This window comes from Falco rusticolus, chromosome 7 (genome assembly GCF_015220075.1).
Source record: "Falco rusticolus isolate bFalRus1 chromosome 7, bFalRus1.pri, whole genome shotgun sequence".
NCBI classification, from domain to species: domain Eukaryota; kingdom Metazoa; phylum Chordata; class Aves; order Falconiformes; family Falconidae; genus Falco; species Falco rusticolus.
The window spans coordinates 3,649,388-3,677,117 of record NC_051193.1 but is presented as its reverse complement, the minus strand read 5'-3'; the positions used below and the strand labels follow the sequence as shown (position 1 = coordinate 3,677,117).

General features: G+C 41.8%; 1 protein-coding gene and 1 long non-coding RNA gene across 3 annotated transcripts; both read right to left on the bottom strand.

Annotated features, from left to right (window-relative positions):
- Positions 1-276: 276 nt before the first annotated feature.
- On the bottom strand, positions 277-25,684 carry GOLM2 (golgi membrane protein 2). Of its 2 annotated transcripts, XM_037396247.1 has the most exons (10): positions 25,017-25,684; positions 18,456-18,510; positions 17,343-17,445; positions 16,166-16,256; positions 15,108-15,252; positions 14,143-14,223; positions 13,689-13,787; positions 12,068-12,241; positions 6,232-6,399; positions 277-2,026 (listed from the first exon to the last, which is right to left on the bottom strand). In XM_037396247.1, exons 1-10 carry the CDS (start codon positions 25,341-25,343, stop codon positions 1,953-1,955), a joined length of 1,317 nt encoding a protein of 438 aa, XP_037252144.1. In that variant the 5' UTR covers positions 25,344-25,684; the 3' UTR covers positions 277-1,952. The 2 variants fall into 2 exon arrangements, with proteins under 2 accessions (XP_037252144.1, XP_037252145.1); XM_037396248.1 differs by lacking the exon at positions 6,232-6,399 and having other exon boundaries at positions 25,017-25,682.
- On the bottom strand, positions 2,996-6,225 carry LOC119151883. The gene is made up of 2 exons (XR_005105593.1): positions 4,568-6,225; positions 2,996-3,826 (listed from the first exon to the last, which is right to left on the bottom strand). It is a non-coding gene; the product is annotated as an uncharacterized LOC119151883 (long non-coding RNA).
- Positions 25,685-27,730: the final 2,046 nt, after the last annotated feature.

Below are 27,730 nucleotides of genomic sequence, written 5' to 3'. Positions count from 1 at the left end.
ATCTCCCATCTCACACGTGCGGGTAAAACTTGAAGAGACGCTTTTAAAAACATAAAAGGCAGCGCTCAGCCTTCTCCAGCCTCTTATCAATGGAAATCCCTGTTCCCTCTCTCAGTGCTGCTGAAGAATCAACAATACATTTTTCACCGCTACTCTTCACAACCGAAACAAATCCTGTAACCACTGCCAAAACATCAAAATACTGTGACTTCTGTGAGGCCCTGAGTTAATCCAAATTTAAAAAGGAAAAAAAAAAAACCAAACCAGAAGCCTCACTTACTTTAAACAACTTAATTTATTAGAACCCATAAATGTTGCTTTCATTAGAAGAATCAAGTTAACACCTAATTCAGGGTGAAATTACATTTTAAGACAAAAAAACTGTAGTGCTTAAATACAGTATTTACTGAAGACTGCTATTCTTAGAATCCTGGTACAAGTTCATACTTGTTGCGTGGTATTAGTATGGTATCTAATTCTGAGCAGGTTCAGCATTTTATTTTCAACTGAAAGCACATCACACCATGCAAAGGGCTATTCCCCCCCCATCTGCCTCCCAGAAGTATGGAATGGAAGAGCTCAAGCCTTAAACAATGACAACAAAAAAACCCAAAACAAAACCTTGAGATGCATCAGCATAATCTGAAATGTTTATTTCTTGTATATTTAAGACTGATTGGTAGAAGATCCCTGTAGAAAAAAAAAAATTAAAAAATTGCATGACTGTTGAAATGTATTTAAAAGGTTCACTGAACTGGCATCGAGCAACCTTAACTGTTACTTCAAATTGGAACCTGAGTACAGAGAGAAAGTACAATCACTCATGTCATAAGCCTTATAATTTCTTTTCACAGTAGCCCTTTTGGAGAAGCAGGTTGGGTTAATAACTTTAATTTCCACTACTGCAGATCAACAGAATCATTTCCATAAAATTCAGAAAGTGCTTAAACACAGAATACAAAAAGTATCTAACTTACAAACCTTCCAATATAGAAAATCAAAGCATGGAACATAGCAGATGTTTAGAGATCTGTATCAAAGTATTAAATTGTAAATTAAGTTGAGTGACTGCAACACAGGATGGATGCTCTCGAGACAGCGAAACAGTGCATACGACATGTCTGCCGAGGGAAAGGGTTGTTCCTTCCATCACGGTTCTGACTAAGCTGCTGTGGACTTCTCTGTTTCTCACTAACACACTTGCTCTCTTTAACACATACACAAAGATTTCCTACAAGCTGTGCTGGATTATTTATATTACCTTTTAAAATAAGCTATTAGTTACACAACTTTTCCAGGATGTATCGAATTATTAAAATTCTAATATCACCAATTTCCAGCTCTAGCTATGAGATTTGGTCATTGTATACAAGAATTAAAATGGTACTTGCTTCTGAAGACTGTCATAGCCTTTCCTCAGTTACACTAAGGAAGGAGCAATTTTTTAAACATTCAGTTTTCATTCTCAACTGATAGCTCACCTGCAAAATACAAAAACACAGCACTCGTGAGAAAAGCAGTATTTTTGCTCATACAGGTATTACTGTAGAAAAGGAGTCCTTTGGCTGTACATTGTTTCCACGTATTTGTTACATGAGATACAAACTGTACAAGTTCTCCAGTTTACAAAGTTTTCTAAATTGCAGAAACAATTCAGCCCATATTTATAGTATCTGTTTTAAATGTAAAGATTATTACAGATAAGATACAGTCTAAGTAATTGGCTCAATGTAACAACAAAAATGTAGTTTTAATACAATTTCCAATAGTACAACTATGTACATATGTACAGAACTGGTTTCTTCTGTTACATCGCTGACTTTTGAGTATACTCATCACTTAATATCAGCTTCCTTTAAGAAACACTGAAGTAAAAATGGTTCAGTTTTGCAGCACTTCAAGTTCCTCAGTTGAGGTCTCTTCTCATCCACATTTCCTGCTTAATTTGGGTCTTAAAGCACACCGTCACTGAAGCGTGGCTTGCCATAATCCACCAGGTCATTTTGTAGATCTCTTTCTTCATCATCTGCAATTAAAACACTCCAGTGAAATCTGATGTGACACTACTGAAAAAATATTTCAGCATACTTTCCCAGAACGTGCTGCTAATGCATACATCCACACTGAACTGGCCTCGTCTGGTTACAGGAATGAAGTCATCGGGGAAAATACAGAGAAGGCATATGGGCCTGCGATTACAAGTCCAGCTGTCAGCACTCTGGGACAATATCTTTGGCTTTACTGCAACCGTGTTTCAGAGATTTATTGACTTAAGAGACCACAGAACTAGTTAAACTTACTACTGTAATTTGAGAGTCTTCCTATATAAAGGTTTTAAACTCTCCCACTAAAACCCAACTACAAAGTCAACTACTCTGGAAAGTTACATTGCCATTTTTTAACCCGTTCTAGAGTTAATACGCTGTAAGATTTTACAAAGGCTGGGGGCCTCGCAGGACTAGTACAGAGAAGCCAGCCTGACCCTCCAGGCTAAGGTAACACCTTTTCCAGCTATTTCTCAGATTTGAACAACGATACCTTCAGGACAAACATGGCACGGCCCGTTTGTCAGCGATGGGATTTTGACTAACGCTGGAATTGACTTTGCTGTCAACATTTTTGCATACTGCTATCTCCCATCTCACACGTGCGGGTAAAACTTGAAGAGACGCTTTTAAAAACATAAAAGGCAGCGCTCAGCCTTCTCCAGCCTCTTATCAATGGAAATCCCTGTTCCCTCTCTCAGTGCTGCTGAAGAATCAACAATACATTTTTCACCGCTACTCTTCACAACTGAAACAAACCCATCTGGCCGGGCTCCCGCGTGCTAAAGCTCAGCCCATCAGTCAAGACATCTACTCTTGAATTGCAGAATAGCTGCATACTCAGCCAGGGAACACACAGCAGGAGCCAAGAGCAGGGCAGGGACAACACACTCTAAGTGGCCACTTCAGGCGCGCCACATCTTTCCCAGCCACAGCTTTGTCCTTGACTCTAAGAATGAAGATGTTTTGTCTTGTCTTTCAGATCCAGAACTGCTGTCTCTCTCCACCACTCTACTCTGTCCTACTTCTTGAGTTTGATTCCTTGGGGTTTCATTTTTAAGCCTCATGAAAAATAGTAAAATAAAAAAAATTTAAAAACCCAACCCCCATGTGCATCCTCAGTATAATAATTTACTATAGCACATGCAAAAAACAGCCATCAAGAAAAGGCATATTCAGTCGGGTTTTTTTCAAGTGATGTTTTAAAAGATAATATTCTGCATTCTACCTGCCATAACTCAGATCTCTCCTGTGAGGTTCCCCAGCCTTCTTCCCTCAATAACTGAAAAAGCCCTAAACCTTGTTTCAGTTAATAAGCTTTTCCTGCATTTCAAAGCTGTGTTCCTTTATATTCAGGAAAGATGCTTGTTCACAGGAATGAAAAGCAGAGTTTAAGTTTACCAAGTCTTTTACTAGATGATAAACTGTCTGAAACTCTTCTACAATTGTTCATCAGCCTGCGAGCGAGGTGGGCACCCGATGGTAACCTGGCTCCCGACAGCAACAGGCTGAGGTTTATCTACATGACATGTGCTTTTGTTTGGCAAGAAGCTACTACTACAGCATGTGGGTATCACTTGATTTATATAATCCTCCACTACCCAGACACCACAAAAACATATTTACTACAGTAGAAGCCAACAACTCTTAAATATCACCTTCCATCTCAAACAGGTGGACTGAAAGAAGGAATGCCAGCCTGGATACTGACATTCACCTCAGCATCTCTCACAAATTTGTTTATTTTCCTCCGATCATTTCAATCCAAGGCCCACACATTTCTAGTGGCAACAGAAAAAACACCTTTAATTAAATTGCTTTGTTTACGCATGCCACATGCTTTGTTCTAGCCTGATGCAAAACCATGTGATGTTTTTCTAATAGTTTTTGGACAGATTTTTTTTTCCCCTCCCTAAACAATTATAACCACCCCCCCCCTCCAAAACCCCACAATTCTACCCTCTCCTACCCTGCCAACAAATTAGTATAAAGACTAAAGCAGACACATTTTCAAAAATGCTACTTCTGGAAGTACCACTTGCCATGCTGTGTGACTTATATCTCACATCAAGTCAACAATTTATTACAAACAACATAACAAAGGGCTTGGAAAATTGTGAGCTAGTAACATACACTGCTCTGACTATCCTTCATTAAAAGGCTTCCAGAAGTCACTCTTTAACCTTTACTACCAGATATTAAAGCCATTATGTCTATACAGATATACAGAGGGGTTGATCAGGAAAGATTTTCACCAAGTCCAAATTTAAAGCCACCACAGCAGTGAACTGACAGGTACCACATCTACATGGGAAACTTTTATGAGGCCACTTACAGGTACAGTTCTTATTTTTTCAAATATCCCTTGCATAAAAAGCTACATAAGTACAATCTCTACAATTTTTTACCATTTTCCACCACTTAAGACTGTATTACACCCACCCTTTTCTAAGTGGCATACAGGAACGCTGTTCATATTACTGGTAACAGTTTATAGCACACATGATATTAACTTTTAATACCTAAAGCCATTAGTTTCCCCGTGAAGGCCACCACAGCCATGAATTTGTGCCGATAAGCAAACCAGCAGGGAGCTCTGAGGTACAGCAGGAGCCGCATCCCTGCGTCGCTCGGGCGGCTGACCTTGTCCCACATGCCTGAGCAACGCAGCATGATGGCTGCAGGTGAAGACCAGCCCGAAGGCTGAGTGAGGTGAACGGCAGAAGTTAGCACAGACTCAGTACCAGCTACGTGGCCTTGGTTAAAACTTCAGGAATTTTATTCTGAAGTCCAGTTCAGGATCTATTGTGGTGAGGAGCTGGGCATCACCCACTGCTTGGTAAGGGAACTGAACTAAAAAACACGAAACACCCAACCCACACAACTGGTTCGATTTGCAGAGCAGAGCTTAGACATACAAACATGCACGGCATACCGCACTTTCCGTTTCATTATGAGTTCATAATCATTAGAAGCAAGTCTCCTGCTTCCACGGCATCAACAGAAGCAGCTGTATATACTTTTACACCTTCACTTAGAAGCGGATTACAACCCAATAATCACCCATCCAGAGGAACGGACATTACCAATCCAGAGGGACTAAAATCTGCTGCTAGTTTTGAGCAAGAGTGTAACAAAACAGGCCACGTCTGGAGCAGCAGCAGAATTTTCACTTTTACCAGTAAGCTAGTTAATTGCCCAGCGTTCTGATCCATACTTTTCTTTTGCTTGTTCATGAGCTTCAAACTACCAGCCCAGCCAAAAAATGCTGACGCTGCAGTTAGATGCATGCCCACAGAAATCAGTTGCTTTTCACCTCTTTTCCCATTAATTATCCTTGGATACCAATTAAATACATGCCAGAAGAACTACGAGCTAAAAAACTTGCGTTGTAAGGATGAAAATCAGGGTGCCTGTAGAACGTTTATCAGGTTTTTGGGGGTTTTTTCCCCTCTATTTTGTACTTTCCTTTTAATTAGAAATACTGTGTATGTTTACATAAACATTTTCACCCTATAGACATGCAAGCCTTTCACAAAATATTACCAAACTAGACAGAGAATGGTAGACAACGTGGCAGATACATGGCAGACAAGCAATGGAGAGGCGATGCACTGAAATGCATGCAGAACAAGAGGTGGTGAACATGCACAGACAGGTATTAGGCTCGCACCAGCTTAATGGGTTTTGAAGTTTGGTTAGCAAGGAAAACCAGAAGCCTGTTGAATCTGTGTACAGTGCACAAAAATTACACTTAAAATTGCTAACTGAGACCTCACTGCATAGCACCTCAAGGCAGGTGTGGCAAAAGCAGTAGTCAAAAAAACCCAACTACGCTTCTGTATTTGAAAATTGCTTTAGTCACATCAAAGACTGCATCCCAACTAGCTACATACCAGATTTGGGGTTTTAGACAAAACCATTTCTAAAATTTGAAGTGTCTCGATTTTTCCTAGGTAAACTGTATACAGAACTGAAATAAGGTATCAGAATCCCCTCGCTGCAAACTGCTGTAGCACTGCTTTCAAACGGAGAGCAAAACCAAATTTTAAAGATTGCCTAAAGCTTATTTATTCTTTATTAGAAATTTGTGATCAGCTACAAATAGCGAGGCTTTACACAAATTCAACAAGTAAACTCAGCGTGGATTTTATTACAATGGGATGGAGATAAGGCCCAAGCTCACCTTGGACGTCTTCTTCTCCACCATCACCATCCTCTTCCTCATTGTAAGCCAGCTCAGCCTGTTTGTCTGCCTCATACTCACCCACGTTACCATCATCCCCATTATAATCTGCCAGTTTAGAACCCTGCTGCGGATCAACAGGGGATTCATTCTCATCAAAGAATCGGCCTGTGAAGTAGGCAAAGGATTAAGTCAGAAGCAGAGAGGAAAGAAACAGGAAGGTTCTAAACAAAAGTAGGGCAGGTTAAGAGAGTCGGGGTTTCGTATGGTTTCAGCTGGAGAAGAGGGGTAGAAGGGAAGGGGCCTGGGCAGGGGGACAACAAGGCTTAGGGAACACCTCTGCAAAAGGATGTACTCTGTCATTCAGCAGCTGGAGCCTGTGAAATCGGGACTCTTACAAGCTTCACTCTCTGGAGAAGAGAGCTAGAGTAAGCATCCAAACAGAAAGCCCCATCTTCATTACCTACAAACACTAACAAAAGTTTTCTTACAATGCTGAAGAGCATTGCAGTGGAAGCTTTTCTATCTGGACGTTGTTCTCAGGAGGAATGGCATTTTTCTGCACACAATGGAGCAATATATTCGTATACGGTAATGTCTGCAGAGTGTGTACCACACTGTCAAGGGTAAAAAAACAGTAAAGATCTGCCTTGCATCTCTGAACTGATTATTTTTTAACTACCTAATTAATTTGGCTTTACACTCTGGTTTCCTATTAAGCTTTAACAGTTTTCAAAATTTCTAAATCTAGTATTTTTGTCTCTGAGCAAAGAATTAAGACTAGTTCCAGATACTGAAACAATGCACAAGAAAAATGAGAATTAGCTGGGACTATGAAATGACTAGACAGTCAACCAAGCACACAATGAAAGATTAATGGTGTGATGTCAAGTTCAGAGCTGGTGTTTAATGGGATACAAGGAGATCTGTTCAAGTCCAATGCAGTTCAGTCTGCTTGCCTGCTGCTTAGAGAATGCAACACAGTCTGCAGAGGATACAACTCAGGAGGGATGATGTATAAATGAAAAAAAATAGGATTAAAGTGCAATACAATCTTTACAGACTGGAAACAGACTGATAAAAAGTCTGCTGAGGCAGATGTTAAGTGATTTGCAGTAGAAGCAATTAAGCAGAGAAGTAAAACTGGAGAATATGATTTCAACATTAAGACTAAAAAAAAGAGGTCGGGGTTACAATGGACAGATGTGTAAAAATGAAATTATTTCTTAAACCAATGAAAACAATCATATGTGGCAGTCTATAAAAATCAGGACAGAAACAATAACACAGTGCTTATCTGGATAGAGAAGAAAAGCAGAAAAAATCTAGTGCAGCTCAAATGTATAGAAACAGAAGTTTCAGTTATTTTCATAAAATAAGCAAGAAGAAACTATGATCTATTTAGAAATCAGCAGTTTAATATATTATTCATTCTCTTTTCATCTCTAATTGAGTAATCCTTGCTGTTGTTTGTATCTTTGGACACGGCATTATCTATAAAAAGCAGACAGAACCGTTCAATTCACACACGTTAAATATAAAACAAACTACGGAGAGACAACTGAATGCACTTCACTTACAGAAGGAACAAGCCTGTAGATAGGCCAGAAACACCATGACAAACAAGTACTGAATAAATTTAACCTGACAGAAGGAAAGGTTAAAATATTAGAAAGAGATCCCAGGGAACACAGCAAGGCCAGAGAGGGCTGTAAGCCGGAGCTCGTGTGAGCACCCCAGCGCACAGCACAGCCCCGGCCAGCTCGGGTCCCGGCACAGCTTCAGGATGCAGCTACTCTGGCACTATAGGTGCTTCATCGTGCTTTAAGTGCTCGGTATTTTAGCTCGAGCTGTTTCAAAAGGGAGGAAGAGCTGAGCTCACAAACCTCAGCAGCAGTCATTCTGGGCTAGGCAGTCTTGACAGCAACTCCGCCACCTGTGCGTGCAGAGTCAGGTGTACCAAAGAGCACCAATACTCTGACACAAGGCCCAGATAACGGTCTTGGGATACCAAGACTTCAGGCAAACACCAGAACAGGAGTTGCTGGTAGCCCCAGCCAGCAATGCACCAACTGCTTTCTGAAACAGACAGAAAATCTGGAGTCCTGGTGGCATCGTGGATCTCTTGACTCACTCCAGACATGAGCCAGTCCATAACGTAGGCATTGCACGGACTGTTTGAGGCACAGTGGAACACGTCATTAAGCACAAGAGGTTAGTGACAGCACGGGACGCCCCATAAGGACATCACTGATGCTAAAAGCTGCAGGTAACATCTGCTGAAATGCATTCGGAGTAGACACAAGGGGTATTACTCAAAGCTGGATCCTTACAAACACACTACTCTGAGCAGCTGTCCACACTCGTGACTAAGGACGTGCTTACATGACAGCTTTAAACAGCAGCATGGACCAGAGGTTTGCTGCACACAACTTTTTCCAGGGTGCCAGGTAAGAGCACAGACAGTGACACTGCTGCAGTCACCTTCAGGTTCTGCTTCCTTTGAAACCAAACAGTCGCAAGGTGCTCATCTCTGTACCAAAGTTACTTTTTCAATCTATGCTATTAAAAAAAAAAAAAAAAAAAAAAAAAAAAAAAAGGATAACATCTTTTGGGAAGATGTTCCCCAATTCCGAAACTGGACAGATATGCCTGACCACTGATGGTCACTGGTCTCATCCCACAGGCTGATGCACAGCAAGTTTTGAAGCACTCAGTAGCCAAAACACCAGCCAGGCCACTGTCGACAGCAGAAGCTGCATGCCAGAGCTGGGCTCCTCTGTACCAGAGGGGTGAATTTATCACTGACAGACCTTTCCAAACAGCCACTGCTGACCAATCAGGAGAAAAATCTTCTACAAGTCCAGATGAGCTGCTTCCATACGTGACAGAGGAAGTCTCTCCCGCACTCCATCATCGAAGTTATTCCAAATATGAAGGAGCAATGAGAAAAGACTAATCATTGATGATTACTGACTCTTGGGTACCCATTCACAGCCTACAACAGAGACATCTCATCCACTGTCCCTGCCTACAAAGCTAGCTCCCCCCATCATTTAATCCATAACCAGGGAAGACAGCCAATCCATTTAAAAACCCCAGCAACTGAAATACAAAGCTCTTGTCATTTCAGCTGTAGTCACTCAGCCAGACAAGCGCGGGATCTTCAAGAAGCTCCTTCAATAACCTAGCCTTGCACATCTTGGGATACACAGGGTGGAAGAAAAGCTTGCACGCTAATTTTGAATACACCTATCCCCACTTAATCGGAAAGATCCCCGAGTGATATTAAAATAATTGAAGCCTTCCCCGAAGATCCATTTCTAAAAAACAACAGTGAATTGATGTCCATTCCCTACCTCTTCAACCCTGGTCTTTTCAGAGCTTCCTGTCCCCCTCCCTCCACTAAACCCTATTTATTTATTTTTTTTCTCTCCCTTGAATTCTTTCCAGCTTTGATATTTAAAGCCAGAGGATGGCCTCACAAGCACTAGGTAAAGCAGAGTTAGTTACTCCACCTTATTATCTTAATTGATGCTCCTGTTAACACACCCCAGAAGAAAAACCTCACTTCAAACATATTCAAAGATATTTGACTGATATCCACTGTCGACCACATCAATTTTAACAAAACTGCTCACTTGCTATTTGTTACTTACTCTGAGCATGTGATTCTCCATTCTTAATTGTGGACTACTTTTATGTTTACAAACTTTTTATGTTGCTGAAACTACATCTCATACACTGTTTGTTACCCAGCACTCAAAATACCAAACAGTGCCAAGCAAGGGGTGGCATCTTTGTAACCCTCACTGAAGCTTTTCAAATAAAACTGTTGGTGATACCTTCTTAAAGTCTTGCACCCACCAAAGAGCAGTTTATTTCTGACCAGGTCTCCATAAATTTGCCTATGACAAGTGACATTCCAGGTTTTGCAGTTTCCATTGCATTGAACATACACATTTCAGATCACGTCGCTTTGACACAATCTGTTCCTGAAAAATTCCTATTAACCACTGGCCATGTTATATTCAGACTGATGGAGAATTTGTTCCGTTACCTTTCCAGGTATCAAAGCTGGGCTGCTGGGTCTCTAGAACTCCTCAAATCCTCTTTTCATCGACTTTTCAAAGCCGTGTCTTCTTGTGGTACGATGGTACCTCTGTCGAAGTTGTTCATGGTTCAGAAACCATTGCAGGTAGCTTCTTAAACCTCTCCGATAAGGTCTGGCACTTATCTACAGGCTCCAGCCTCTGAGCCTCGGGGGCCACAAGGGCGCAGGGGGAGGAAGGAGGGAACGCTCTGAACTCCCACCTCTCTGTAGACCCCTCTATGCTGACACGCACCCGACAGCTACCTGCTAACAAATCTGACTAGATCCTCACAGGCCCTGTTTTAATTCAACCTTTGCTTCAGAGCAGCAACTAAAATGTTTTAGAAGAATAAATTGAGTATTATTTTAAACTTACTTCTCTGTTATTCAAGGAATGTTTAAGGTACTGCTACAGAATTAACACCTTTTCCTGCAACTACTCCAAGCTGCAGTCACCAGTCAAATTCTAGACCATGAAAAGGAACCACAACGACTGAACTCTAAGGGAACTTCCCAAATTAAAACTTCTACAACAAAAATGAATTTGTAGTTGCATGTTCCCAAGAGTGACCCTAGATTTCAGAATTCTTTTCCTTGATCACTGAAACCAATTCATGATTCTCTTTCAATAGAATTGCTATTTCTGTCCTACTGCTTATCTGACCCACAGCATTAACACAGGTTTCTGGCAGAAGACTGTAGAATCCTTTCCTCCTCCCAATTCTCATGACTCTGAAGATGGCTGTTCTGATGTAACAACCTCTCATCTAGGAGTATAGACAGATTTTAATAATAGAAATCAAAGTCTAAATGAAAACTACTTAGCTGTGAGTACAAAGACATTTCAAGCTGAATTTACAATAGCTATATAAAGAAAATTCTTATTGGGGGGGGGGGGGGGGGAAGATGTTTCAGCACAAATGCCCCTTCTCCACCCAAATGCTAAACAACTGGAATTAGTTCTTTAAAAATAACTAGGTTAAGGTATACCTAGTCAGCACTCTATACTAACAGTTAGGAGTATAGTATCTCCATGGATACCATAAGAAACTGAAGTTTCAGTATAATGCTCCTACAGGAAGACGCTAAATCAAACACTGTGGGCATAAAACTCTCCCGACGTTATGGCATCAGCCACAAGGCAGAGACACCGCTCAAACACAACAGCACACGGACAGCTGTATCTGTGCCGCCCGCCCACTAAACCTCAGCAGTATTACCACCAGCACACACAATAAATAAATACATTGTTTGCTCCTGTCTGACGGCTTCTGCCTTGAGCAGACATGGAAGAGAAGGGTTTTGGAAAACTCCCTTACACAGAAGAACAAACTTCTGGCCAATACACATGTACCACCACAGAGACCCCCCGCATAAAGGCTGAATTCTTATGGAACTGTCTGAAATGTCGTATTTAAGTCAAATAATACAGCATGAATATAAGTAACTCAGTATCATGAATATATCAAAAGACTTAATCTATTTAAATGTGTAGTAATTTCCAAAAGCATTTTAAATTCCTATAAGCAAATAACTTAATGACTGAAAATATATATATATATGAAAGATGACACATTAAGGCATATCTTTTACAGAGTAGCATACCACATTTCTTTTTAGGCTTACCCTCCAGAAGGCCCCCGGCTCCAATGGTTTCTATTTTCCAGACAGGCACTATTACAGATTGAAAACAAAAGTGATTTTCTTAATACATTGAAGTATATATGGTATTCGCCAACTTACTTTGCTTCATTTTCTGCAAGTCACTAATTCTGCCCTTTGGAATTTTTATATGGTCTGCCTCAATTTTATGTTCTTTCTGATTTTCCATATTTTCTTCAAAATTTAAGCGCTGGAGAGAATTTGGAGGTATCTGTTTCGCGATATCAGCGTTTCCGTCATTGTCACTGTGCAAACCTACAGAACGAGGAAGCGTGTTCAGTTTTTACGTAGCTCCAAAAGAAGACTATAACATTACTGCAAAAGACAATTAATCACATTTTAATATATAATCAATCCTAGGTCGTTACCTTCTCAGCTGATTTTCTGTATGAACTTAAGTGCTTGATGAAGCCCAGAACAATAATACATTTACGTATATTTTTTTTATCCTCCTGCTGATTCTGCTTTTCAAATCTACTAAGCATCATTTATTGTTTCAAGAGCTAAGATCTGAGGAGAAGGTTGCAGTAGGTCACAGAAGTTATGCTAAAAATAATAAGCAGAATCACAGGACTACATAACCACGGAATACAGGAAACCGTGGTCCCCTTGAAATTCACTTCAACCTTCTGTTGATAAACTAAACTCAATGAAGCAAGCTTTTCACTTGCTATCTTTTACGTTTTCTCATTAATAAAAGTCAAAATGAAGGACTACCTCAGAACAATGAGAAGAAATGAACTATGTAAAAGACTTGACATTTGGAAATAATTATCTTTAAATGCATATACAGACTTTGAGCTCACTAATTTTGGTATTCTGATCAGCTTACATATCCACTGCAAAAGGAAAGAAATTAAGAAATACTTCTGCTGCTTTTTTTCAAGAGAACCGATAACGGGCATAACAAAAAACTTCAAGCTATTTGGTCATGTCACAAATATATAATGAGTACGTTATATTTAATCTTTTTTAGCAGGACAGTATTTCAACATGCTACTTGCAGTGCAGATTAACTTAATGTTCTCTTTGACATTAAAGCAAAGTGACTTGAACCACGAGCACTACATTTAAGTGTATTTTCTATGGACTTGTGCTCTTTCAAACTGTAATTCTAAACCCTTTCGCTGCAGTACTTTTAGTTCTCTCATGTCCTAAACCTCCCCCCACATCACCTTCAAGTGAGCTGGTCACAGAAACAGGAGGACACTGAGCGAGTGACAGTACCAGTATTTATTCTCTGAATATAACTGGCTACCAAGAGATCAACAACCAAGTCCTGATATGCTGCAGCCCTGTCTAATTAGTACGCCTAAGGAGAAGCACTGATTTCAATTACTGTCCTCTGTCCAGTGGAGATATCTTGAAACACTTATCTTTGAAACATCTCACTTTCAAATTTGGCTGAAGGTGGTCAAAAGGCTCAGAGATTACTTGGGGGGGTGGGGGGGTGTGTGCAGGGGGCATCAACAACAAAGAGGGAGAGTACAACCAGCAACCTCTGTGCCTCAGGAAGCCAGACTAAGAACACACTAAACCTCGCATCCTGCAGAAGTGGATCATTGTTTTTCTTTTCGTAACCACATCAAACAGGAAATAAAGGGCTGGCCACGTACATCTAACATTCACCACAGGGTAGCAGATACGAAATGGTAAGCTTCCTACAAAACACTGACTTGTCACCTGCTAATAAGAATTTTACCTGGTGCCAGGTTTGGAGCATGGGGCTGTTCCGTTGGAAGATTTATAACAGGTTGATGACTTTCACTTTTAGGAGCTGAAATAAGTGGCTTCTTTAAAGCTAAAAAAAATATACATGGACAAAAGCATTAATATGAAACAGGCAGGTCTGCCTCTAAATCCTGTAAACCTTTTCTCTGTTGTCCTTTTATGTTTTTTAAACCATAGATGAACATATGAAATAAAAGATTTCTGGGGGGAAAGAAAAAAAAATCCCACTTTACAGAAGCATTCAGTTTTGAGAATTCAAACTTCTAAAGCACAGTAAAAATCATCCGATTTCACACTCCACTTGAATTTTATTACCATAGACAGATTTTAAAACTTTGCATTCCCCATGAAACACATAGCATTCAAACAGAATATGTATGCCACCAAGAACCGAAATACAAAAGTATTAGAATATTTCTCCTAACCAGTGGGCGTATCTTCAGCTTTAGCAGCGTCATTATCCTCTATTTCAGGCATGCCTGCATCTCCTCCTGGTTTGATTTTCTCTGTAAGACAAGAATAGGATATTCTGTCTTATTAACCTTTAAGTGTGGACAGTGAAATTCCCTCCTGTGGAAGGCTCTAAGGCCAGAAAAGTCCTTTATCCACAGAACACGTCCCATATTGATAATGCAACTACAACACTCTTTATATCGTGCTGTCAAAGTCCCTGAAGACCGCTTTGGAGCAGTGCTCCCAAAGTCGGTGCAACCTTCAGAAAAGGGTGGGAAGCAGATGCACCGCTCTTGGTAGCAGGGTAAGAAAAGCCTACTGTGAGAAACTGGCTGCAACAGACCCTGAACCGATACAAAAAGGTGCCGATTTGGCAGCACAAGAAGTAGAAACAAAGGGAACCCATCTGCCTTTTGGAGAGGCCTACAGGGAGGAAACAACTGCAGCAGTTACTCACCAAGAGCCTCCTGTTACAGCTCCTGGAAACAAAAGGTCCCCACTGCTCCTGCTGACTTACCCAGCTAGAGACCTCTCACAGCTGTTTCAATGCTCCTCACCTCCAGCCACCTTCTCTATGCCGATTCTGGCTCTCCAACAACGTGCCCCTTCCCCAGCTCACCCCCTGAGATGCCTCACAGGGAGCAGAGAGGCCATTCCCTGTTCACAATTGGCCACATGAGGAGGAAGATGCCAAACAAACCAACAAAGTGAACACATATCTGTGCAAGAGACTACTTTCACAAAAGGACCCAGAGAAAAGACACACCAATATCTGGATATCTATAAACTCTTAACTTAGTACAATCACATGCAGTTAATCAAGTTATCTGAGCCAAAGAAATCATTGTTCTACTCCAGAGAAATGCACAAGTCTGTATGATAGCAAAGGACACAGCACAACAGGTCCATTTTCAGAAATGAGCAAAAAAGGGAATACCTTTGCCATTTACAGCATGATCTGAAGGCTGCTCACTCTTTACTGTGTTTTTATCTTCTGCCTGTGGAACAGTCTTAGATATCGCCTGGTCATCATTATTAGGACTTACTTCAGTGTCTTTACTCGACTGCATTTTTTGTGTGGCCTGTTAGAATAAATTCACAGAGAACCAATATTAAGCACATTCCTGAAAATTAAAGGACAAAAGCCCTCAAAATTCAACATTACTTTGGGTAAGCAGAATCACATTTATGAATTAGATGATCACCAAAGCAAACAACAGCAGAAGTCCTTTGTATACAAACCTGAATCCTGAGGGTGGGACATAAGAGTATGGACACATAACTGAACAGCAAATGTAAAATACAGCACAGCTGCATGCATTTATATTGGCATATGTAGCTCTTCAGTATAATGCAAACCCGTTAAGACATCACTGGCCTGAAGCCTCTGGTCAGAAACTTTGAAACAATTCTAAATTTTAAGAAAAGATCTGATTGAAATCTACCTTAAGCCTGCCTTATTATTTGAAATGTTTGTAAACAGAGACGAAGTAAGGAAATGAAATTTTAAGAAAAGCAGGTTATTTCATCTGTTTGTAGGAAGGTGGCCCATATTCTACTGGCAGCTTGCACTGTATAATTACACCCTTGATACCATTTAAATACCGTTGTTATTTGCATCACATTAGCACCTCGAGGCCTCAGTAGAGATCACGTTCCCCTCTGCAATAACCTATATAAGGCTGTAAGAACACAGATCCTACCCTGGAGGGCTGTAAAAGTAATATCCATTTTACAGAGAAGAAACTGAAATCCTCAGCAATGATGTCATGTAGGAAGGCTGTAGCAGAGCAAAGATCTTCAAGGCTCAGTTCACTGACTGAGCAAAACAGGCAGATGTTCTTACGCTAATACCCATTTAGGGCTGCTCAGGACGGCATTTAATGAAAAGTTAGGGCAGAAATGTCCAAGGCCTCCATATATCTGAAACGCCGAGTCAAACAGCAGACTTCGAGCTCTTCCAATTCAACAGAGAAAAACTTAGCTGTGCATTACCTTTTGTTCCCGCAAAACTTGGTCCATTAATTTCTTCATGTTTTCTTCGTGTTGCAGTCTCATTTCTTTGATCTGCTGCCCACACTGCAGACTTGATTAGAAACACATTATTAGTTATACTTCATTTGTTGGATCTGCTCTCCCATCAATAAAACGGGGAAAAAATATGAAGTGGCACAAAAAGCCAAACCTGAGATATAACTAGAATAGTCTGTCCAAAAAGCCTTGTCCTGGAATGTGTATGGAGTGGGAATGGACTGAATACAGAAAGAAAGCAGAACTGTAAAAAATAGGGACAGAGCAGAAAAACAGTAAAATAAACAGAATGGCCTTGAACACATTTCCTCCAAAATGTGGAAAGCAATGGAAAAGTCAAGCTTCACAGTTAATCTGTCAGCATATGTTAATTCCACTAGGAAAGCAATATATCTCCCATGGCTGTCAACACAGAAGATGCACAACTACTACTATCAGTTACTGCTACCAACTCAAATAACAAGATCTGAATGACACAACTAAGTGTCCCAACTTCTCTAACAAGCCACACAGACAGCAACCCAATTCAACAAAAATCCTGTCTCCCACAAACCTGCCAAGACTCAACACAGCTCATGAAGAATATTTTTGTGTGTGAAAGTTTCAAACATTTTCTCAAGCGTTAATCTCCATCGTTCCTCAGAGCTTCAGAAGTAGTTGCTCTCCCTGCTTCTGCAGGTAAAATTCACCCCCCTTAAAAGACTGAGGTCAACTTAAGATTTCAATCTACACAATGCTTTCAACTTTAGTTGAAAAAAATAAAATTGGACTTTTAGAAAGACAGCAATTAACAACCCTGGCAGCTTACAGAACTGAGTCAATCAAACTCTTCTAAGTATTTGTTAACTAAGATCTCCACGTTACAAAAAAACATGCATTGACTTAAAATCGTCCAACGCTGAACAATTCCAGTAACACAGATTTTACTTCAACCATGTCTCACTTTGGGGGGAGGAGAAAAACAACACAAAAAAATAGAACTTTAAAATCAAAAAACTAGCTAGGTCAAAGTTACATCACCAAGTGAGTACACTCAAGTTTGAGGATTAGCAGAAATAGGATTAATTTGCACATTTTAATAAATACAGACTTCCATTACACATACCCACACCCACAGTTACTAACATTCTTGAAGACATACCTATCATATTCCAGTCTCCTTGTAAGGTAAGTATTGTTCTTCTTGTACTCGTGAAGCTGATCTTCCTGGCGAATGAATTCCTGACGTAATTCCGCTAGTTGCTCTAGACCAAAAAGCAAAAATGAACATGAATATAGAAACATAAGGAAAAAAGGCCCCATGGAGGATACAACTTTCTATATTGATGTAAAATTTAAAAATTTGCTCAAGTTTTATGTTATTTCTTCTAGATATACTTCAAAGATTATTAAACTAACTTGAAAAAGATGCCAATTTACTCACGGATGCCAGATGTCAGTATGAATTACAGAACAATTCCGGTACTGTGCCAAAACCCCAACATTTTTCTTTACCTTTTCATTCAGAAGACTTACACAATGCTATTTCACCTATCTGTAGCAAATCTCCTTAATTTCCTGAAAGATTCTATTATTCTGAGTAACGCAAAAGTACTGCTAGATTACTTAGGCATGATGGTCAAATATTCTTTTGCTGCAATAAGTGTACAAAAGAAGGTGCCTTCACACTATGCATAAAACCAGCGCACATTTCCTGTCTTCACAATTGTTCTAGAAGTTCTTCTCCCTGCTCCTCAGGCTACAAATAGTTAAGCTTCCTACTATTTTAAGTTGCAACTACATAGAAACAGGCAGAAATGCCAAGTATGTTGTCGACAGGCATGTTCAAATTTTGGCACTAGCTGTTCAGGTCACTTTGAAACCCACACACTAAGATTACAGGCATTGTAATCACCTCTGTATGTAACAGCCTTACAAGATGTTTTCTGGACCTTTTCTAACCCAACATTAAGTATCACAACATTGCTGATCCAAACTATATTAAGCTGTATATTTGGTCATGAAAATTATTCTAATATCTTGGAAGTAAGCAGTGCCAGAACATGTGTTCTTTCTGCAGACAGCAGAGCAAAGCCTGCAAGAGCCAACCCTACACTTCCCCAGACTAGGTAATAAATACAACGAAATTTCACATTATGCAACGTTTCAACATCACTTGATCTTCCATTTTAAGCGTGTCCTACAGTACCTAGGCAGTTAAGAAATACACAACCTCAAAGGCTGCCAAATCACCATTTGACCATAAATTCCTTACCCTTTAAACGATGTATGTCTGCCATTTGATATGAGACGTTGTTCTGCAGCTTAATCTGAAAGGAAGAAATGGTTATATAAATATAGACAATCAGCAAATTAGAGAGGGTTTAGACTACAAAGACTCAGGTGCATTTGTTTTCATTGTAAAGACAATGTATGTAAAGGATTATAAGAATGAAACATACAAAGTTCTTGTAAATATGTGTATATTTAGTTATCTATAAGTGATTATCACCAACCTAAACACTGTATTCAGGCTTTGCTAACAAGGACTTAAAATTTATTTCCAGAGTATATTTCTATCAAAAAAGTAGATTCTGCCAGGACTAAAATAAACACGCTGCATTCTGATACTGCAGAAGGAGACTGTGAATTTTCAATGTCATAGCATAAGTGCATAAAAATAAACACACAGCATCATGAGCAAAACCAATTTTTACCTAATGGATATTTAAAGTAAATTTTTTATGTGATGCTACCTAATATTCATAACACACATTTTTAAGAGAGAATCTGACACCAGTAGACCTCCACAACAGCTTTTAATTTGGTATTTTTAGTAAGGAAAAAATAGCAGTTACAATAGGTAAGAAATGCTTGTCATTAAGTAAAGATGCTTTCTCTTGTCTTACATAAAGGTATGAAGACAAATAACAGCAGAAATTAAGAGAAAGATGCACATACAGAGCATATTGAGAAAGGCTGAAAAAAAATCCACGACCATCATCAGACAACACTGATGCTGCAATTATTTTTCTTGTAGTTTCACGATCGATATAAAGGGTAACTCTAGAAAGGGTGCTGAAACAGGGTTGTCATTCTTGGATTACAAGGTCAGAATTACCTCTCGGAATACCAGCACAAAGTACAACCACACCTACTCTGATGCGGGATACACACATCCAGGCTATTTCAACTCCCACACAGATACTGCACCTCAGTGTCTGAGTCAGTTACCTACATTTCCTGTCAAAACAAACAGAGACACGCGTGTGCCCTTATTTCAAGACTTCCTCTGCCCACCTCTACCTTCCCTTTTACCAAATGATTCATTTCTTTTAAAAACAAAAACATGATGTGAAATATTTTTAAAGAGGCACTCAAACTCCAAGCTGTCTGCTTCCATTTGTCCCATATGGGTTGAGGAAGGCATTTATAACTTTAGGAACTACAGCCGCAGAACTGCTGAAATCGTGATTTTCTGCAGAACACAGTGTACACTGAGGCATGCATCCAACAGCTCCAGTCACATAATAGAGGCTCCTTATGAAACAGAGTGCTCCATCGAGAGTTTTGTTTGTGCCAGACTGCAGTATCCTGGCTCATCCCTCGCAGCCATGCACACACGGGCAGTGCTGGCAGCAAACCCTGCCCCAGGGCCCAGAACAAAAGCCAAGAGGGTTTCTGGAGTGCGGAGAGGCACCACCACCTCCATGGTTCCAACATATGGGTGGAAGGCCCAGCCACTTCACAAGGGTCTTCCCAAAAAAAGAATGAATGGCAGACGATGCGATCTTTTGGTAACCTGAGAACGCTGACCACATTGCTCTGGCATACAACACGACATAAAAATACCCAATGGGGACACTTACAGAGCCTTCTCGACGGTAGGGAGCCTCGCATTTGAGAAGCGGTTACACACATGCTCTGCCCACCAAGACATTTTAAGGCACTCTAGTTACAGGATGCGCAAAGAACAATACTCAATTAAATGCAAGCCTCTGTTGGACTTCCTGTGCTTTATTTCAAAAGCCAAGTAACCCCTGAGGTGGGGACTCCACAGAGAAGCACAAGACAAAAGTAACCACCAAGCCTTTCTGTTCCAACAGCGCCCATCTTGCCAGCTCTCCATCGAACAGACACCAGGACAGGGGAACAGACACAAAAAAGGAGTGATTTGTTGAGCATTAATGGAGAAGTATCTTTCCCTATTTTGCAAAGCAACTGGCAATAAAACAAATTTTTCCTGTCTTCCACTCTAATGCAGTTCTGTCCCAGAACCCAATAAATCTACAAAGGAGATCCTGGGAAGTAGCAGGTTCCGTTTTTTCAAACCTTCATCTATCAGAATTCATCATACATAAAGCCTTCCTACCAGCTTGCTTCTGCTCATCCTATAAAACATCTGACTTGCAATGGGCTGGGGGAGGGTTGCCTGTCTGTTAACAGGAGCTTGGTTTGCAGACAGCATCAGTTTCATCACACAATCTTTCATTTTGGCGATTTTGAGTTTCAGAGAAAAGTGACAGAATTTATATCCAAAACAGCTCAGCTGACAGCAAACATCCCTCATCTGAAGGATAGAAAGGGAAGAAGCTTTTTTATGATTCATGGGATCTGTTCCACCTACACATGCAAAAAACCACACTCCACAAACCATGGCGCAAGTCCAGTTCTTTCTGAGCTGTGTCCTCCTTGAGTCTAGACCTATTTGTACAGGTCCTATTTCTCAGTGGCTTCGCAGATCCTTTCCAAAACAGTCGGGATGTATAAAAGAAATCCTCTGTAGCCCAATGAGCTCTGCACCAGAAAAAAAAAAAAATCAAAAATCCTGTGCATGCTGGCGCTCCATACACACGAGGCTGTCTGAATTGTAACAGGCTTCTCATATAATGAAAGGCAACGTAAGAAAAAAGTTGTAAATACAGTGGAGCTTATCTCCGCATGTGGCAGGACAGATCACAGGTGGTACTGCTTTCTGATGAAATTAAGTGGCCAGCTATAAACATCCAGCCGTATTTCCTGCAAGTCATTTCTTTATCTAGGAAGAACACCCTGTGAATTGGCTGTTGAAGCAGCACAAGTCCTTAATCCTCTGCACAGCTTCACCAGCCTCGACGTTCCCAACACATTGCTAGGGCATGTGCTGGAACAGGACGGGAAAGCTGTTTAAAAGTCTGTTTGCACAAGGGTTCCGTATGCCACAGTCCCGTGATCCTTCTCCTATTGTCAAACTGCCTTTTTCACAACAGACAGTGCCATCATCACGCAGTTAGCACAAGTGTTGAAGATGCCTCTGATCATCAGGAACATGTGGTAAGCTTGGAAGATGCGCTCAACATCACTGCTGTAAAGCTACAGCTTTGCAAACTGAGGAGCAATCAAGGAGTCCTGGCAACACAGAACATAGCCAGCTGCTCCCAAAGATGTTTTACTAAACAGTTTCATCCTATGAAGCACCAATTCTAGGCACCAGCTAAGGGGCAGGACTCTATTACACACCTGGCATTGCCAGCAACAGCTTTGGAATGAGAAAGGCATGTGCCCAAGGGCTGCGATAGCAAATACAAAGCTATGAACCCCTACATGCTGGATGGTTGCCATTTGGAAGCTCTCCACCACAAATTCCTGCTATTCAATCATTTTATTGAGCTTATTGCAAAGGGATGCATAAAGCTATAAAAAAAAAGTTTCCTTTTGCTGCAAAAAAGCATGAAATACTCAGGAAACCAGTGCTACCTCTGCCTGCACAAGCTCCCCACACACTGGGGCAACCCCTACCCGTGTTTGCCTCCCCAGAGAACTCCTCTGGTTTGTTCCAAGCTCCAACAAACCATCATGAGCTCTTCACAGGGTGGCAAAAGAAAAGAATTCCCAAGAACTCATGCTTTTTCTTTCCCTTTTTTTTTTTTTTTTTTAACACGATACACTAGTTCACGCGACTACATCTGCTTATAAGAGCAAACAATATTCTGGTGCAGCGTGACTGGCTTGTTACGCATGCAGGGGGTGGGAGGAGAGAGACAAGGGTTTGGACTTGACTACAGATACCACTGAGCCAGGAGAAAGCTGCCTGCAGAAATTTGAGTTGCCTCGATGCTGGGAAATGCACACTCAATTTACATGACCACAAGGTTCATCATCATAAAGAATCTCTTATGAAGACAAAGGAGCATAAAGCAGAACTGATGCTATGACAACCACCGGAGTAGCATCTTTCAAATGAGGTTTCTATGAAATAAGCCTACATGTGTTTGATACCCCAGGAATTACCAGTGTTTGTGTTCTATTATAGCTCCTGCATTTCACAAAGGACTAAGATCATTGGTAAAAAACAGTTTGTGCAAAGAACATCCTTGCCAAATTATAAGAGAAAAAAGTTTTCATTCAGGCCTTTTTTTGGTCAGATACAAAAAAAGAATAGTGAGTAGGTATAAAGCTACAGATCTCTATTCTCTAAAATAGAGCTTTATTCTCTACTCTCTAAAGTATAGTCACTTAAAGGGTTTTTTTAGGAAAAAAATAGGGTTGCTACCACTGAGAAGATGACAGTAGCTCAGATGGGAGGAAAAGAGAAAGGGACAGTGACTGGCTATTGATAAATCATACTGCTATTCTTGCCTGATTATTGATAAATCATACTGCTATTCTTGCCTATTAAGGCACACTGAACATTTTGAACACAAGAAGAGAGGATATTCAAAAGCTACAAGCTCACATGACCTTAAATGGCAGCTTCTGGAACAAAGAACGAAGATACAGGGCATATACTGCAGTATGCAAACAATTAAGTATAAAATTAATTTGTGAGGTTTACTAGTCACATTTCTCTTGCTCAGCCCTGTGAGCTGCCAGATGCTGTGAGCATTCAAAAACCAGCCGGATTTATGGAGAACAACAAAGTGGTCAGCAGGCAGGTGCAGCTCAACAGCACCTCAGTTTGTACCACATGCATCAAAACAGGCTCTGGCTCCCAGTAACCCTGGCTAGACATCCTGACTTCGCACTTGCATTTTCTCTCCTTACAGTAAAATATCACAGATTTCCCCCCCCAAAAAATACAGATTTCTTGTATTAAAGGAAAGCCCTGTCATGCAGCCCAATAATTAACAGCTTACTTGAATACCACCAGTGGCATTTTATACCTGGCAGGCAGTTACAATAATGCTGCACAAGCTAAATAACAGGAACACAAAAAACAACTTCACCTACATAAGAACAGCCATACTACAAGCACCCACCTATATAACTTCCCTTGAATATCCTCAGCCACTTAAACAGCCTGCAGCTTAGAGGCAGTTTCACTGCATTTATCTACTTTCTCTGTTAATTTGTCCAGTCTAGCCATGAATTCATGTTATTTTAATATCCTCAACAGCCTGAGAAAAGGAGTTTCAACTCCTTTTCCAAGCTACTCCCATCTTCCAAAGCTTGCTTTTACTGAAGAGGGCAATGAACAACTAAACCTATTTGCATGTAAAAGTTCAATTTCAAAAACCAAAAAAACCAAAACCAAAAACCCCAATAGTTTCAAAAACTACTAGTTTTCTGTCTTTTACAAGGGGAAGCATCTTTGTTAAAACCTGATTTCTTTAGAATCAGAGAATTGTTAGGTTGGAAAAGACCTTTAAGATTGAGTCCAACCACTCTGAGTTGAGCTCGTACTCAGACTTAACTATTTTGGTATCTGTATAGAATACTTATTTATAAATTAAACTAGATCTTATAGTATCAATATTTTTTATCACAGCAGTGTTAGTTGCATTTATTTCCAATGGAGAACACCAGTATCCACCACTGACATAAAAAGCCTAATTAAACATGTAATCTCAGAAAAAATTTTAAAAACCCTTCTTTGCTGAATACACAAATGGCTTAATTTTAATAGTTCAGTAGGAAAGAAAACATAACTTTAATACAAACTTAATCAGTTTGAAGGAATCTAATTCTGTAATTGGACATGTATTCCGATTTTGCTGTGCAAATCAAACATATTTTCTTACACTGTTCATCAAAGGTGTGATATGAAAGGGAAACAAAAACAAACCCAGCCAGTAATAACCCTGAGAGCATGGTATTTCCATGAATCCTACTGCGATAAACAGCGTTCAATTAGCAGAATGATGAGCTGCATGCAAATAAGAGTACACGCCACCATACACGACTGAGTAAAAAAAAACTTGTCTGCTTAACTCCTCTGTAAACAGTTGCCTGTGATGGTTATTAAAGTGGAACAGCAAAAGTTGGTGCATTCACTCATTTTCCTTTCCACAACAAAGGAAATCCCCAGGCCACCTCCACATAAAAGGGCAAGCTGAATTTCACATTAGCTTCTCTCTTCGCAGCAAAGGAAAATGACACGTATGTCAGCAGCAATTTCCCGCCCCCCCCAAGTTTATGCTGGCTGCATAAAAAACAGACTCTGATGTGCCAGGCATGTTGAGAGAGGCAAGCTCAGGGTGCTACAGCTGAATACGATACTTGTTTCATTTTCATTGAGGCTAGAGGAACTGTAGTTTTAAAGCTGGGTACAGCTTTTTGAGTGCTCATAAAAGATCTCAGCAGAGAGGAAAAGCTAAAAAAAAAAAAAAAAAGAAATAATTAAAAATAGCCGTCTGGAAAACTGTGTGCTCTCGGCGTCTTCGTCGTTAGCACAGGCGCTGCCTTTGCTGGGCATTTTCAGCTCTTTTCTGGGGCGCGTTCAGAAACCCTGCAAAGGTCCCAACAGGAACCAAACCCGAGGCACCAGCTCCCGCAGCCTGGGGCTCCGGGGGCTCCTTCCCCCCCCCAGGCCGCAGCCCCCTGCCCACGCCAGGCCCGCCCGCCCCCTCCACTTTACCTTGCTGTCCTCGCACTTCTTCACCTGGCCGTCCCTGGCCTGCAGCTGGCTGCTCAGGTGGCTGTAGTCGGCCTCCTTCTGCTCCAGCTGCTTCTTGTGGGAATCCACCTTGCCCATCAGGTCCGAGTTCCTCTTCTCCAGGCGGCCCCTGGCCACCTCGGTGCGCTTGGCCTGGCTCTGCAGCTCGGCCAGCTCCTCCTGCAGCAGGGCCTGGCGGGACGAGGCGTTCCAGCAGTTGAAGGCGAGGATGGCGATCACCACCAGCAGCGCCACGAAGACAAGGGAAGGCAGACGGCCGCCCCTCCGGTTGGCCCCGAAGCCCACCATGGGGGAGGCCGCCGGGCGGGGGCTTCACCCGCTCACCGCCTCTGCCCGCGCCTGAGAGGGGAGAAGCAGGGCCGGGCCGGGGGGGCGCCGCTCAGGGAGCCGAGCGGCGGGTGGAGGCGCTGCCCCAGGGGGCCGGGCGCATCCCCGGCGGCGGAGGGCCCTGAGGGGCAGCGAGGGGAGCGGGGCGAGGGGACGCCGTGCCGGGGACTGGGCTCTGCCCGCGCTGCCGTGGCCGGCCCAGGCGCCGCTCCCGCCCCGCGGGGAGGGACAGGCCGTACCGCTGCGCTGGAGCCGCCACCGCGGCGCCCCGCCCACCTCACCGGCCGGCAGCGGGCCGCCGGTCCCGCCCCTTCCGCACGCCGCCCCGCCCCTTCCGCCTCCCGCCTCTCGCGAGACAGGCGTGAGGCGCTCTCGCGGGAGCGTAGGTTCCCGCCGCCAGAGGATCGCCATGTTCTGCGGGGGCTCGCCGAGGGCGGGCGGGGCTGCTGTGCCGGGGAAGGCGGGGCTGTACCGCCGGTGCCACGTTTTCCCCCCAAACCGACACCACACACACACCGGCGGCAACTGCAGCCCAGAGGTGCAGGCTGGGCCGCAATAACGGGCGGCTGGGGGCGGGGAGAAGCAGAGCAGGCCACTCAGTGTTTCTCCTGAAAGGTGTTTCCTGAGGAAACGCAGTGTGCTTCTGAAGTTATGTGAGGGAATTAGTTATTTACTTTATGATACACGGATAAAGCATTTATTCTTCATCAGATGGCCTCACAAACCGTTAAGTCTGTTGCCATGGCGCATGTTTCACAGGGGAAGGAGAGACAATTAGTCTGAGACGCTTGAGGTGGCTTCCACTGTCAGGCGACACGGTCAGTTCACAGCACCCGTGTGTGAGGGGAAGGGGAAGCGGATCTTGACAAAGTCAGGCACACCAAGTTCTTACTGCTTCAGAGACAGACAGGCTTTTTTTTTTTTTGCTTTTTTTTTTTTCCCCCCAATATTTTCTCTCTCATGGTATTTAAGTAATAGTTCTGCTGCTCTCGTGGCCAAACATCTCAGAGAGATGAGAAGATTTGGAGTGAGCTCCTGTGGCACAGCAAGTGCATGATACAACTGCAGTACCTGCAGGTTGCAAAATGGCGTTGAGAAGATGTGGGAGAAACAGAAGAGGATCAGTTTTCCCCCTGAAAGGAGTAAGAACAACTTTTAAGGAATGAAGTATAAAATGCATTCCTTTCCTGAAATACAACATACCTCATGCAGAATCAGTCAGCTGTGATAATGGTGTCATGGTATATATGTCCCTTCCTCTTTTCCACCTGATTCTGTACCATACTCACATACCAGTATTTGCATTTTGGCACTTTTAATTGCTGCTATACTGGTAGCCAATTAATTTGCCAATCTGCTTTCTGCAGATGGCAGTGTAGATTCACATTCTAAATCTAGCATTGCAAATTTTACTTCATTGTGAAGCTAGATAGTTAACAGGATTTTATGTCCGCTCTGTTAAGCTTATTGTTCCTGCATACGCTTTGTGCAAATGTGAACACTGTGAGAAAGGAAATATTTGTCTAAATAATGTAAATACAATATAAACATAACAAATTTGAGCTCAGAACCCCACGTGGATTTCACACACATTGGTTCTTTACCAGCCGGTAAAAGCCTGCTCAGAAATCTCTCTTCACGTCATGCTTGGTGATATTTCCCCCCTCCTGATTAAGCGGCTCCTGTCAGGCGTTGGGTGAGCTCCCAGCTCCATGGCTGGCAGCAAACAATCCCCCGCCAGCAACAGGGAGCTGTGTGAGCCTGGGTGAGAGCTGGCCCTTGCACACTTTTTGTGATTGCCTTTGCATATCTGGGTGGTGAGGCAACACCAGGCAGTTTTCTTTTTCCAATTAATTGGCCATTTAATTTCAGCCAAGTTCCAGTCCACATGATCCAGTCCTAGTCTATTTATTTTCCTGGTTGGAAAGGCTGTATTGCTGCTTCTTCTTCCTGAGCTTCTGACTGTAATCTTCCATGGTGTGTTGGAATAATGTGCCTCTTGGCATCTTCAGCTCAGCCTCTGACAGGGATCTTGGCTAGTCCTTGAGAATGGTTTGTTTTGGCTTCTCTGGCTCTTGACCTCACCATGGTGCAGCATTAACGGAAGATCGGTTGTCATGCTGCATAGCTGTCATCATGAAACACAATGCAAGCACAAGAACTAAGTTTTAAACACCATACCTATCTTGGAGAAACTGAAGGACAGAAAGAAGAAAATTTGTTTGGGGTTGTATCAAAACCTTACATGCTTCCAGATCTTTCTGTTGAAGAGCTGTCTCTGTAAGAGTAGCCATAAGGTATGCAAATTTAGCATCCTTGTAGAAATTAAAAAAAAAAAAGTAAAAATA